Here is a 12,392-nt window from a genome sequence, read left to right as displayed (position 1 = left end):
TCTTGAGGAACAGTTGCTTCCAGGGAACCAGGCAGGCGTGTTGGGATGAGATTCCCAGAAGAAGGGAGTGTCCTGTGGGCTGCTTGACCATCTCAGTTCAGGACCGATGTATGTGCCTAAACATACCAAGTTCCATTTAGAAGACACTCAGACTATGTCGCTGATTTATCCTCCCCTGGGAAGCCAAGCTACAAGGCCACAGATATCAGCTACCATTTGCCATAAGGGGCATCACAAATATCAGAAGAAGGGGCCACGTTATTATTTATTTACTACAGAGGCTTCTAGGGCACGTGTTCTCATCCCATACCGTTACATACAGTGCTGCTCTTAACATTCCCTCTGCCCGGCAGGGTGAATCCCATTGAATTACACTGAGTGGTGTTTCTTTTAATTTTTCTTTTTTTTTAAAAAGGTCCTTCCCCTTCCGAACTGGTGGCATTTTAAGGCTTGATGATTGTCAAACCTGAAGCAGAGCAATTCCCTCCAGGAAGAGCAATAAAGCTTCTCTTCTCCTCTCCTACAGATTAAAGCTGTTTACTAAAGAGGATTCCAGTCTAGGTAGCATGTAAATAAAATGTCCCACACGTGCCCCCCGGTCTAATCCTTACAGCGGACAGAATCGTCCTTTTGGGTCTTGCTGCCAGTCAGCAGACAGGCTGAATTGGTCTCCTAACAATGCCTGACACATCAGGCAAAATCCACTGCGGGAATAACACATAGCTCAGAGCATTCGGAGTCCTAAAGCCTTCACTTTGCAGATGGTAATTTACATACTGTTTAAATTAAATAGTAACCTACATTCCACTCAACATGCAGAGGGGAAAAAAAATCCTGTCACAAGCATATTCTCAGTGGTCAAATTGGGATCAATTAAAATAAACGCATTTCTGTTTACTTAAACTGGCAAACACCAGCGAGGGTCCTGCCTCATTCTGGCTGCGGATTTTGTTTAATTCATCTGGCGCGATAATAAACACGCTAAAAGCAAATGTTCCATTCAGCTTTTCAAGGAAGGAGGAGAAACTATAAAGCTTAACGTCAACTAACAATGCAATTGCAGCGTCTATTGTGCAGGAGAGCAAGTGATTTTTGTTTTGTTCCCCCGGTCCCTCATTCCTTAGCGCTGTGCATGGAGAGATGGACGGAGAAGAAAGCAGGGGGAGGGAGGGGAGCTTGTAAATTTGCATGTACATTTTAAAACTTGCTGGAAATTAAAGCTAAATGGGGCTTGAAAGCTGAGATTTTAGAAAGCCTGGAAAGCTGGTTCTATTGGAAACGATGCGGCCTCTGCTGTCTAACACAGTCAGCAGCGCTGAGGAGTTCCAGCCGCTACCGATAATTGACTCGTTTGATTTCAATCCATTTGTACCTTATGAAAAAATGATTGTGGACTTTTTAAAAATAATTCCTCCTCTTTCTTGTTTGAATTTTAGAGCAGTTGAAAGGCACCTGACAGCTCGAGGGAATAAAGCCCCTTTCCTTACCCAGCTGGGCACTCAGAAGATCTGGATTCGGTTCCTGCCTCTGCCACACCCCTTCTCCGTGACCTTGGGTGAGTCACTTTGGTCCTGATTCAGCAAAACACTTATTTTAAGTTAAGCACATGCTTAAATTCCATGGTCTTCAAAGTGAAGCATCTGCTCAGCTGCTTTGTTGGACTGGGATATCACCTCTTTCTGCTGCAGTTTTCCTACTTTTCCCCGCCCGGTCTATTTAGATGGTAAGACCTGTAGTGCAGGGACGGTCTTGTCTTACGCGTCTGTACAGCACCTGGTACAATAGGGTCCTGATCCCAGCCGGGGCCTCTAGGGACTATAAACAACTTGCACCCACACCACCGGGCAGGGACAACAGAAGATTCTGCCCAGCGCAGCGCCTGCAGTGAGCTGGTGCAGCCTTGCTTTGCAGGGGGCAAGATGGCAGCTTGATCTCTGTCCCCTTTCATTTCTCAGCCTCTCTGGGAACATTAACGAGGATGGCAATTAATCAACGGTGCTTTTTTTGTGCCGTAGACCTTGGTCTACTCAAGAACAGACAGAGCTCCTCCATGCTCATTTTGCACCGCGGCTAACAGAAGGGAACGATTTTCACTCGCTGGGCAGGGTCGAACTGAGGCCCTGCAGGCTCCTCCTGACTTGATTATGTTTTCTGTTCCTAGCCGCCGAGCATGAGGTGTGAGTCAGAGACAGACAATGCCCTACAGAGGCGCTGAATGGCTGCATTGGCATGCTGGAGCTTTGCCACTCCAATGCTGAATGGGGCTCCCATGGAGACGTCCATACATTCAAATGGGCTAATTCAGAAATATGGAAGGGGAGATGCAATTTAGCAGGTTTTTAAATATGATTAGCCCCGATTTAGGGATATGGAACATATTAATCACTCTGATTCAGATCACGCCTTGGAGACCTTTAATCAACAGGTTTTAACGAGTCGGGGAATATGGAACTTGGGTGCTGGGGATATTCTCCCTCCTCCCGTCCAAAAAAAAAAATCTTTTTGCTAATAAAAGACGACTCCTGGCTCTGGGAGTTCTTCTCGGACCTGGGCTTATTTACGGCGGGTCTGCTGAACCCGATCCAAGAGGTATGCCTTTGATGAAGTTGCAATTACTTACAGACATCTGAGCGGCTGAGTCGGAACAAGCTTTTCAATCTGATTTCATTAGTCTGGGAACGTGGTTACTACTGAGAAACCATTATCACATTCTGCAGAAGCTAAAAAAGCCCGGCGCTGGGTGTGGTTTCTAAAGCAGACCAATCAGCTAGTGACATGTAGAGTATGCGGGCCACAGATGTCAACGTTTGGGCTTCGATGCAGCAAAGTAGTTAAGCACACGCTTAGCTTTAAGGCACATCAGAGGGCCTGAAGCATACATTTAAGCCCACCCCATTTCTGTAAAGCAGGGAAGTCTGTGTTTATGTCCCATCGACGCCAATAGGTCTTAAGAACATGCTCTATGTTAAGGATGTGTATTGCCAAATCAGGTCCTTGGTGACTAAAGTCAAGCACCTAAATAAGAGGCCTGACTTGCAGAGGAGTTGAGCACCTGTAGCTTCTGTTCAGTATAGTGCTTCTGCTTAAATATGGTTTCACGCCCCATTAGGCATTGAAAGCGTTGGCCTTACCCACTACATGTATATCCTTAGCTAAAAACACATACAGCTGATTAGGGTCCAAAGAGATTGGGGGGGGGGGGGGGCGCTGAGCTGGGGACGGCACCTTCAGCAGTGATGGAGGCAGGCACCATGCCTGGATATGGCCTGCTGGCTTCAGGGACACTGACGGAAACAGAGCAAAGAACAAGTTTTGTTTCACTTGCCTGCGCTCTTCCCCCAAGTGCAACCTGGTGGACAGTGGGTTGGGGCCAGGGTTTGGCCCCCATCCTGCCCAAACATGCCTGTCTGGGTAGATAATTGCTGCCAGCTGCACTGGCTGCCCCTGTGGGGGTACACGGGGATGGGAGAAAGGACTTTGCCACCTGCTTTCCACCTCTTCCAAAATGCACATGCCTGGGGCCAACCATAACGAGCGCAGCTGGTTAAAACCCCACCACCGTGCAGCGTGGGACAAAAATGACCACGCACGTGTCTGTAACAGTGGCCGTGGGCATGCCAGGCTGGGAAGCAGAGTCAGCATTGTGGGCTCAGTTCTCAAACCCTGGGTTCAAAGCCTGACTCAGAGCTGAAGCACCAGTGAGCCAGTGGCCTACGTCTCCGATCAGCCTATGTCCCAAACACCATGCCTTCCCCGGCACCATTTGGCACAACTGAGAGTCTGCTCAGTAGAGACAGGTCTGGAGTAGCCAGGGGAGGGGCACTGGGGAGTCCGACTGGCCTGGCAGAGGGGCTGCAAGTCAGGGCATCAGCAGCGTTGCATGTGGCGAGCCCCGCACTGGAACAGGAAGGGGTGCTGCGGATTAGGACCGGGACGCTCTGGCAGAGCTGCGTTGGTTCAGGGGGAGGCGGGGTCTTGAATGGCTGGCTGTGCTGCAGGTCAGGATGAAGAAGATGTGAAATAACGGCAGGTGAAGAGCTTGCATAACCCTGCTTGTGCTGCCTCAGTGCTGTCAGTCCTCACTCCTGCCTGCCTTAAATGTACTCGCAACATTAAAACAAAAAGATGGAAATCCCTGCTCCAGAAAGTCAAATCTAAGACTCAGAGAGTGCAGCCCCACGGATACCTGACCCTGTTTGCACCTTGCCATGAATACAAACGACAGAGACACAGCGCACGACTCCACACTGAGAATGACTTGCCTATTTCGGTCGGCGAGGGCCAACACTAAACCACCACATTACAGGAATAATGTTACTATTATTCATAAAGCTGTGATTCAAAACTAAAATATCCCCACTGCATCCTGGTGCCTTTTGAATTCGAGGGGTTATTGATCCCAGTATTAATATATACAGCCCCTGCCGATCCCCTCCACCAAAACCCCCCCAAAAAACGGGAAAGAAAAAATAATGCCCCTCCCACCCGAAGGCCTCAGTAAATTAATAAATGTGACGCGGTGTCTTCAATCAAGGGCTGCATCAAACTGGAATAAATTTCCAATTCATTTAAACTCTCTCCGAGTTCTTGGGGAGAAGGACTTGCGCAGGTCTCCTTGCTCATCGGTTTCCTGCCTAGTTTGGGGCTTTTGTTCCTTCTCGGATTGATTTTTAAATACTTCTGTAATAGCAACAGGCAGCATAGTGGCTCGCAGGAGCTGGCCCGGGGTTTATCAAGTTGCATTAGGGGGTTTTATTCTTTTTCTTCAAACAACATAAAAGGGATTTTTTAAAATAAAAAAATGTTTATTAGGATTTTAATTTGCATTATGCACCGCTGTGTCATGTAACTTACTCATGCATGCACCAGCTCTAGCTTTCACAAAGGTTCCAGGCAAGGAAAGTTTCCCTTTTTGCTGAATTTTCTCACCCAAACTGGTATTTAATCCATTGGTGGCCCCGGATTTGGAGATTCTAAGCCCAGAAGGAACCATTACAACCATCTAGTCTGACTCCTGGATAGCTCAGACCAGAGAATTCCACCCAGCCATTCCTACACCCAACCCAATAACTGGTGAGGTGGGAACACCGTCAGGGCCGGCTCCAGGGTTTTGGCCGCCCCAAGCAGCCAAAAAAAAAAAAAAAAAAAAAAAAAAGAAGCCGCGATCGCGATCTGTGGCGGCAATTCGGTGGGAGGTCCTTCGCTCCCAGCTGGAGTGAGGGACCGTCCGCCGAATTACCGCCGAATAGCTGGACGTGCTGCCCCTCTCCGGAGTGGCCGCCCCAAGCACCTGCTTGACAAGCTGGTGCCTGGAGCCGGCCCTGGGAACACCGGCTGAACAGAGCTGAGGATCAGCCTCCAGCAGACACAACCAAGATAAAACAGGCCAAAGGGCTTTTCCTCATTCCAGCCTCAGATGCTGAAACGAACCCAGCCATCGTGGGGCCCCAGTGAGACCACTGCATGAGGCCTGGCAGATCCAGGTTGGACACAGCACAGAGACATGTGCCCCCCACCCCTTTTCTACTGGGAAGTGGAACATGGGGGATGAGACCTGCAGGTATTTGGAGGGTGCAGAAGTGTGAACCACTGTCCCCTCAAAGATTGGCAGGAAACCCTGGAGTAAGCTAATGAAACAGGTGCCCCTCATGGTTTCTTGCCAGCTAGAGCAGAGGGGAGGTCAGCCGTGCTCCTGCCCTCCCCCCTTGGGGGAGGAAGGGGGGCTTTGGTACGCCTTCTGCCCCTCCTGCACAGCAAGGCCGGGTGTGAGGCAGCCCTAATTATCTTGCTGTGATGGCTCCACTAAGTAGGGCACTACAACACCCAGGAGCCCCCTCCTTGCTGCACATCCCCAATCGCCTGGCCAGGCGAGGGGAAAAGGCCTGCACCAGAAAGTAACTGGGCTCCGTCTGGAAGCGGCGGCTGCCTGGCGGCGGGGAGCTGCAGAGAAGCTGAATGCAAAGGGGAATCTCCGGGAACAGGAGGCAGAGCCAAGTGCGGACCAGGCTGTGAATGCCGTACATGACAGCGAGGTGCAGGTCTGTGTGGGACCTTACCTTACCGTGCAGGGAACCATTGCAGAGAGGCCCCAGAGAGACACCGTAACGGAGTCTGAACTGGAAACCCACAAGCTCCTATTTGCTTGAACAGAGTCTGGACTGGAGAGGATGCCTGAGGCTCTAGGTCCGGACTCTACACTGGACGGCTCCTGGGACCCAGACATTTCTTGCTATGGCTCACTTTGAACTGTAACTGTTTCAGCCTCTGTACCTAGGGTATTTGTAACCTTTCCCTTTCCTGACAAGCTTAGTAAAATACCCTGGCCCTTCGCCATGTGTCTGAGTGGTTACTGGGACCCATCAGGACTAGCCCTCACAAGGCCTCACCAATGAGGCAACCACGGTGCTTGCCTCCGAGCTGTGGTACATGGGGCACATACCAGCACCATAAGGGGTGTGGCGTACTCCACGTTCCCCTGGAGAGACAGCCCGCGAGCAGGGGAGCGGTACCTTCGCACTCCGGCTGCGTGCCGCTCCAGGAGCCGTTGGCGTGGCAGGTCCTCTCCGACGAACCCCGGAGGGTGTAGCCCGGTTCGCAGCTGAACCGAACCATGCTGTCCACACCAAACTCGCTGCCCAGCCTGATGCCATGCGAAGGGATCCCTGGGTCACCACACGTTCCCTGGCTGCCTCCTGCCGAGCAGAAAAAAACACTTTGTCAGCAACAGCCAGGGGCAGCAGTGCAGGCGTCGGTCCTGGCCCATCTTCTCCCCAGCTGCAGGGAGGAGTTACCTGTGCTACACAAGCAGCTACCATAGAGTAGCCAGTCTAGACGCTGCATCCTCTCATTAACCTTCTAGTTAACCGCTGGGATCATGAAGCCATAGTTATTGGAGCCTCATAGATTTTAAGGTGGGAAGGGACCACTGTGATCTTTAAACCTCATCTCCTCCACAGTGCAGGCCATAGAATTTCTCTTGGTAGGGGGGAAACCACCTATTAACCCATCCACTCCCTCTCCTTGCCATCCCAGGGACGGATGTCTTCCAATGTTCTGCCCAGTGGGTTTGCTCTAAATACCCCTAAATGATAAGCCTTCCACCCTTCCCTTGGGAGACTAGACACAGCCCGAGAAATCTTACAGCCACTACGTTTTTTCTCTTATAGCCAGCCTGAATTTTCTCCCTCAGTTTCACCCCTCTGCTCCTGGTGACTTCCTTGGGGACCAAGCAGCAGAATTACATAGCGGGCCAGGGAGCTCCAAGCTCCCCTCACCCATTGGTGATGTGGGGTGTGTGTCTCTAAAACTGCTCTCCCACAAGTCAGCCGAGCCTTGAAACGTGGTGGCTGTTACAGCCCTGGCATGGCATGTTTCATTATACCGCACACATCACTGTAGTAAGTGGGGAGGGTGAAATTCACCCAGTGGAGAAAGCCAGCAAAGTCCGAATTTAGCTCTTGTGCTGACCTTCTGCACAGGTGGTTATTTCAACCCATGTGTCTACTGTCTTTGGAAGCTCATTGCTTTTTAAGCACTTGCAAAAGAGGTCCCATGCCTCCCGAATCTCCAGAAAGAAACCTAGACAGATGCAGAGACTTTCTGCAGCAGCTGCTTAGGCAGCAAGAGGTTTGTTTGCCAGCATCAGTCAGGCGGATGGTTCCCCTCCAAGCAGAAATGATGAGATGCTCAAAGCCTCCCGCCCCAACCCCGTTATCCTTGCAGAGCAAGGAGCTGTTAGCTTTGCAGCACAGACGCGCTAGGAACCCAGCCGAGAAACATCCGCTCGCAGAAATCGCTAGCGCTCGGCACTGCTGGCGGAAAGTTAGGGGGACATGAAGAGAGAGGCAGCTGAAAAGGTTGCCTTGCAGGGATTCTTTGAGAACATGTCTCCCCACATGCCAGGCTCATGCCATGTCTGACTGTTATCAGCTCTCTCTGCTAATGATCTCTGTAAACACACCAGCCCCAATCCAGGGAGCAATATTTCACTCCTACAGTTAGAGCTGAAGCCCCTGGCTCCCAGGCCCTCTGTGCTTTGCTACGGTAATGAGCTTTGCGGCATCGTGTCGGATGTAAAAAATAATGAAGACATTTGTCATCCAGGAAAACACTTGTTTTTAAAAGGGTGGCGGGAATCCCTCTCTCTGGCCTCACTGTTCTCCTCTGCGGGCGACTTATTCCAAAACGGCTTGTTCTGATTTGCTAAAGCCACTGTCGCAATTAACGAGCTGCCTGCACATGGCGAAAACCTTCGCATTGGAAACAGCTTCAACTGGATTCTGGCCTCTATGCATCGCTCTGGGCTGCAAAGGTTGGCCCCGGAGGAGAATTTCCCCAGGGCGGGAGCAGGGTAGGGGTGGCATAGATGGCCCTATGCTGCGCTCAGTGTAGGGGAGTGCTGGGGGCAGGAGGTGGCATGCTGGACAATGGAGAATCAGGCCCTTAACTAATGTTTGAATTGCTGATTATTAAAGCGCAGGCACAAGACAAAAGGTCTGATTTCCCATCACCTTGGTTCTTATTTGCACCAGTACAAGTTGAGTTTGGTGTGAAAAAGTAGCAAATCAGAATCGTTGGCTGACACGTACCAGTGGTCATGTTTCACGCCCACTTTGCAGGGCTGGAAATGACTCACATAGGATGCAAGGAAGCCGGGAGGGGTAGTGGGGAGGAAGTCAGGTCCCAAGTGGTTTGGAGTTCGTTGCAGGGGGTGGGGTTTTCAAAAGCACATGGCACTGGCCTAACTCTGTTCTCTCTGAAGTCACCAGCAGACCTCCCATCCCACTGGTTTCAATAGGAGCAGAGTTAGGCTAAAGCTGAAAGCTTTTTAAAAAAATGGATATGAATTAAAAAAGAACCTTTCCAAGTGGCCATAAAACACTAAGCAAATCACAAATTGTTCTGTACATACGTCCTTCAGAGAGGTTGAAATTGCCTCTTAATATTTCCCCCCTTTTAAGTGCAGGTTAAACTTGGTCAAGTGGAGCTGCTAGGTCTAAAGTGGCAAAATTAAAAATTAACCACTTCCTCCTATTGCCTCTGCTCCAGCTAGAGTCCCATCTCCTTCGTGCCTTGCTCTCAAGGGGATGGAGGGCTGCATGGGGTGGGAGTGGGGTTTTACACACAGCTCGGGCAGTTTTTCAGTTCCATCGGGGAGGGAATCCACTGATTTTGTGACTGAAGAGACTTGGATGTGGGTGAGGAACAAGACTGGAACAAGGATGGATTCCGCACTACTCCAGATTCTCATCATCACATGTGATGTTTGCTTATCAGGACATTTCTCAACCTGTGAGGGGAGAAACCCCACTCTGGTCCAGAGTTTCAGAATAGCTCAGCTCTCAGGGAGACACCAAGATGGGCGGTCAGATCTTCAAAAAATCTGCCTGTGTTGAGATGGGAGCTGAGGGTTCTTGTAAATCTATCACTTATTTTGACACCTGAGCGCTTTTAAAAATATAGGCCTGATTGTCGGTGATGAGCACTTGGAAATCGGTTACCGTGAGTCTATCCCTGCCCGTCGTGGATACGGGACATCCCATGTATATATGCATTATCCAAAGTGATGTGCGGTACACGGGACAGCGCTGCTGCATGGAGCAACAGCTCAGGTGTGAAGCCTGAGATAGGAGCATCTGACTTATCTGAATGCATGAGAGAGAGAAAGGGAGAATCTGAAGTTACATTGTGAGGAGCAATTTGTGAGTATGAAACCTCCCCCCAAATCAATGCTCTTCACAGAAGCACAATAGGAGCCATTGAATAGCAAAGAGCAGGCTGCAGTATTGACTGTGCCGTATTATTTGTTATGTTTAGAGCATTCACTGCAATGATTTATTCATCCTGTGCCACGGGACAAAGTTTACTCTTTATCGGCACCCACTGTCCAAGGTGCTGGAGGCTGGACCGCTGAGCTCCAGCTGGGCTTTCCAAGATCCCTCCTTTGTTCAGAATAATATAGATCTGAGAGGCCTCGTGGCTTCTCTTCTCCAACTGGAGGCCGGGTGGAAGTGTGGTGGACTGTGAAGAAGCAAAGGGTCATCGCACTAACCCTGACCAAGTCTCCTGGCCTTCTCACCTGAGCAGTGAGGGAGGGAGCCACTCCAGTGCCCGTCCAGCTGGCACATGCGAGTGGAGTTGCCAATCAGACTCCGCTTCCCCAGGCAGCTATAGCGGACGACAGACCCTACCGTGTACCTATCGCCTGAGATCTGGGAGTGGGGCGGAGAGCCAGGATGGCCACAGGAAACCACTGAAACAAAGAGAACAACATTATGGCTTGCGTTACTATCTAACTGCCGGGGACGAGCGTTCAAAAGGAAGGTGCAATGGGTGCAGCTGCAAAACACTCCCCTTTTGCACCCACAAAGTGGAATTTGCAGACACAGAGCAATCAACAGTTATGGGCCAGACCCCTCAGTCGGTGTAAATCAGCATAGCTCCATTGACTTAGAGTCATAGAGTCCTAGACTTTAAGGTCAGAAGGGACCAATATGATCATCTAGTCTGACCTGCACAACGCAGGCCGCAGAATCTCACCCACCCACTCCCGCAACAAAGCCCTAACCTATGTCTGAGCCACTGAAGTCCTCAAATCATGGTTTAAAGACTTCAACAGAGCCTCACCAATTTACACGAGTTGAGGATCTGGCGCTAAGTGACCTTAGCATGAACTGCCCATTGAAATCTTGCATACCCTTACTCCCTACTCAGAGGAGCTGGCACGAGAGTCATGCACCACTGAGGTGTTCAAAATAGAGTTGCAATGGTGCACAAACCTTGCACTGATCCCCGGGGTGGATTTCACCAGGGCTGGTCATGTAAACATTTGCACAGGGGCTGTCCCAGGTCTGTGCATGCAAATACCCAAATGCACACGCAAACAAGGATTTTCCAGGCATGCACTTTGCACGTTCCCGTGAACATCCATCCCCTATTAAAAATGAATATTTACACACACACACGCACATATCCCTTGGCAGTGTGGGATTCTGTCAACACATAGCCGTATTAGATGCAATGTCACACCTGATGAAATTACTCTGGCAGCTTGTAAGAACCGCTCACCCTATGATTGCTAGTAAAAACATTGTTAACAATAATTAATTGGTTTATTTAGCTTAGCTATTAGGGTAGATGAAGCTTGGCTGTTCACAAACAAGCTGACAGCTCTAAAGGCGATTAAATATGATCTGATCTAAAAGAATCTTAATGTGAGGGCCACATGCCATTAGGATTTCTGAAGGGAATTATCAGCAATGGATGCATTTCCCCTTTCTGCGTAGGTGGAATGCATGATGTATACTTCAAGAAAAAGAAAAGGGTGCGGATGTTTATATACAGTACGTGGGCACTGAGAGCTGTGACTAAAACCAAGGCCTTTTTCAAAAGAAATGAGTTTGAGAGCTAATAAACTCGTACTGTAACTAACAATTCAATAATGGATACTCCAGCAGACACATCTAAGCTAAAAATCTGTGACCGTATTGGGGGTTGTAAAGCATTTGTACAGACAGTCGGAACAAATTTCTTCCATTGTGCTAGATTTTGCTGTGGTAGATTTCACTTATTGTATCAGAATCCCTCTTCTGCCCCTTACAGAACAGGGTTTTTTCCTTCTCTAAAATACTCACTAGCCAAAATGCTCAAACCTGGGTTACCTGATGGCAAGGTTCCTGGGTCTACATTTTAAAAAGTGAGTAATGAGTACAGATGCTAAATAAAACTGGCCTGATTTTCAAAGGTGGTGAAAACACCCATAAAATCCTCTGAAGTCAATGGAAGCTGTAGGTGCTCAATGTTTTTAAAACACAAGACCACGTTTATTTAGCTGCTTGGCTATGGATGTAAGGAGCCCGGCTTGAGGTACCCAGGTATGAGCGGGTTGGCTCTTTGATTTGAGTGCCTGTAGATTCTAAGGATGTGGTTATCACTTGTCAATTTCCCATGGCTTGTGCAGCATGCTTGTAGATGTAAGATGGTGGCATGCTGGTAACAAAGGAAAAGAAAATGTGCCAAAAAACTAGTTTTTATGAGTTGGTGTAAAAAGGACAAATAAATTAAGTAATTAAAAAAAAAAAAAAAGATTGAGGCTTTGGAACAGCTCAGCTGAATGAAACTTAAGCGGCTAGGTAGGAGATTTGATTGTCCCCCTCCATTTCTGACTGTTTGACCTATTTGTCCTGCAAGGTACAACTTCTGAACAGCAGATGCACCAATTGCAAGTAAAAGAAATCCTAATGATTTTATTCTTGAAGAAGGAATGTAAACACGAAAATCAATAACCATCGCTTATCTGGAGCTAGTGTGTTTCCCTTTCACCTCACCTGCCCCCTGTCCCTACCACATCGCCTTTCTTCCTTGTTAAGTGCTTTATGGGTTTCATGGAAAAT

General features: G+C 49.1%; 1 protein-coding gene across 2 annotated transcripts in view; it reads right to left on the bottom strand.

The window, feature by feature from the left end:
* CSMD2 (CUB and Sushi multiple domains 2) overlaps nt 1-12,392 on the bottom strand; it is a 518,793-nt gene that overhangs the window by 33,509 nt on the left and 472,892 nt on the right. For both annotated transcript variants that reach the window (XM_065421846.1, XM_065421845.1), the window contains exons 55-56: nt 10,079-10,252; nt 6,510-6,692 (exon numbers count right to left, since the gene is read on the bottom strand). In XM_065421846.1, coding sequence (XP_065277918.1) covers nt 6,510-6,692; nt 10,079-10,252 — 357 coding nt within the window. The remainder of the gene's footprint in view (nt 1-6,509; nt 6,693-10,078; nt 10,253-12,392) is intronic.

Source organism: Emys orbicularis, chromosome 23 (assembly GCF_028017835.1).
Source record: "Emys orbicularis isolate rEmyOrb1 chromosome 23, rEmyOrb1.hap1, whole genome shotgun sequence".
In the NCBI taxonomy this organism is placed as follows: Eukaryota; Metazoa; Chordata; order Testudines; family Emydidae; genus Emys; species Emys orbicularis.
The sequence above is the reverse complement of the archived record's forward strand: the minus strand, read 5'-3'. Positions and strand labels throughout refer to the sequence as shown.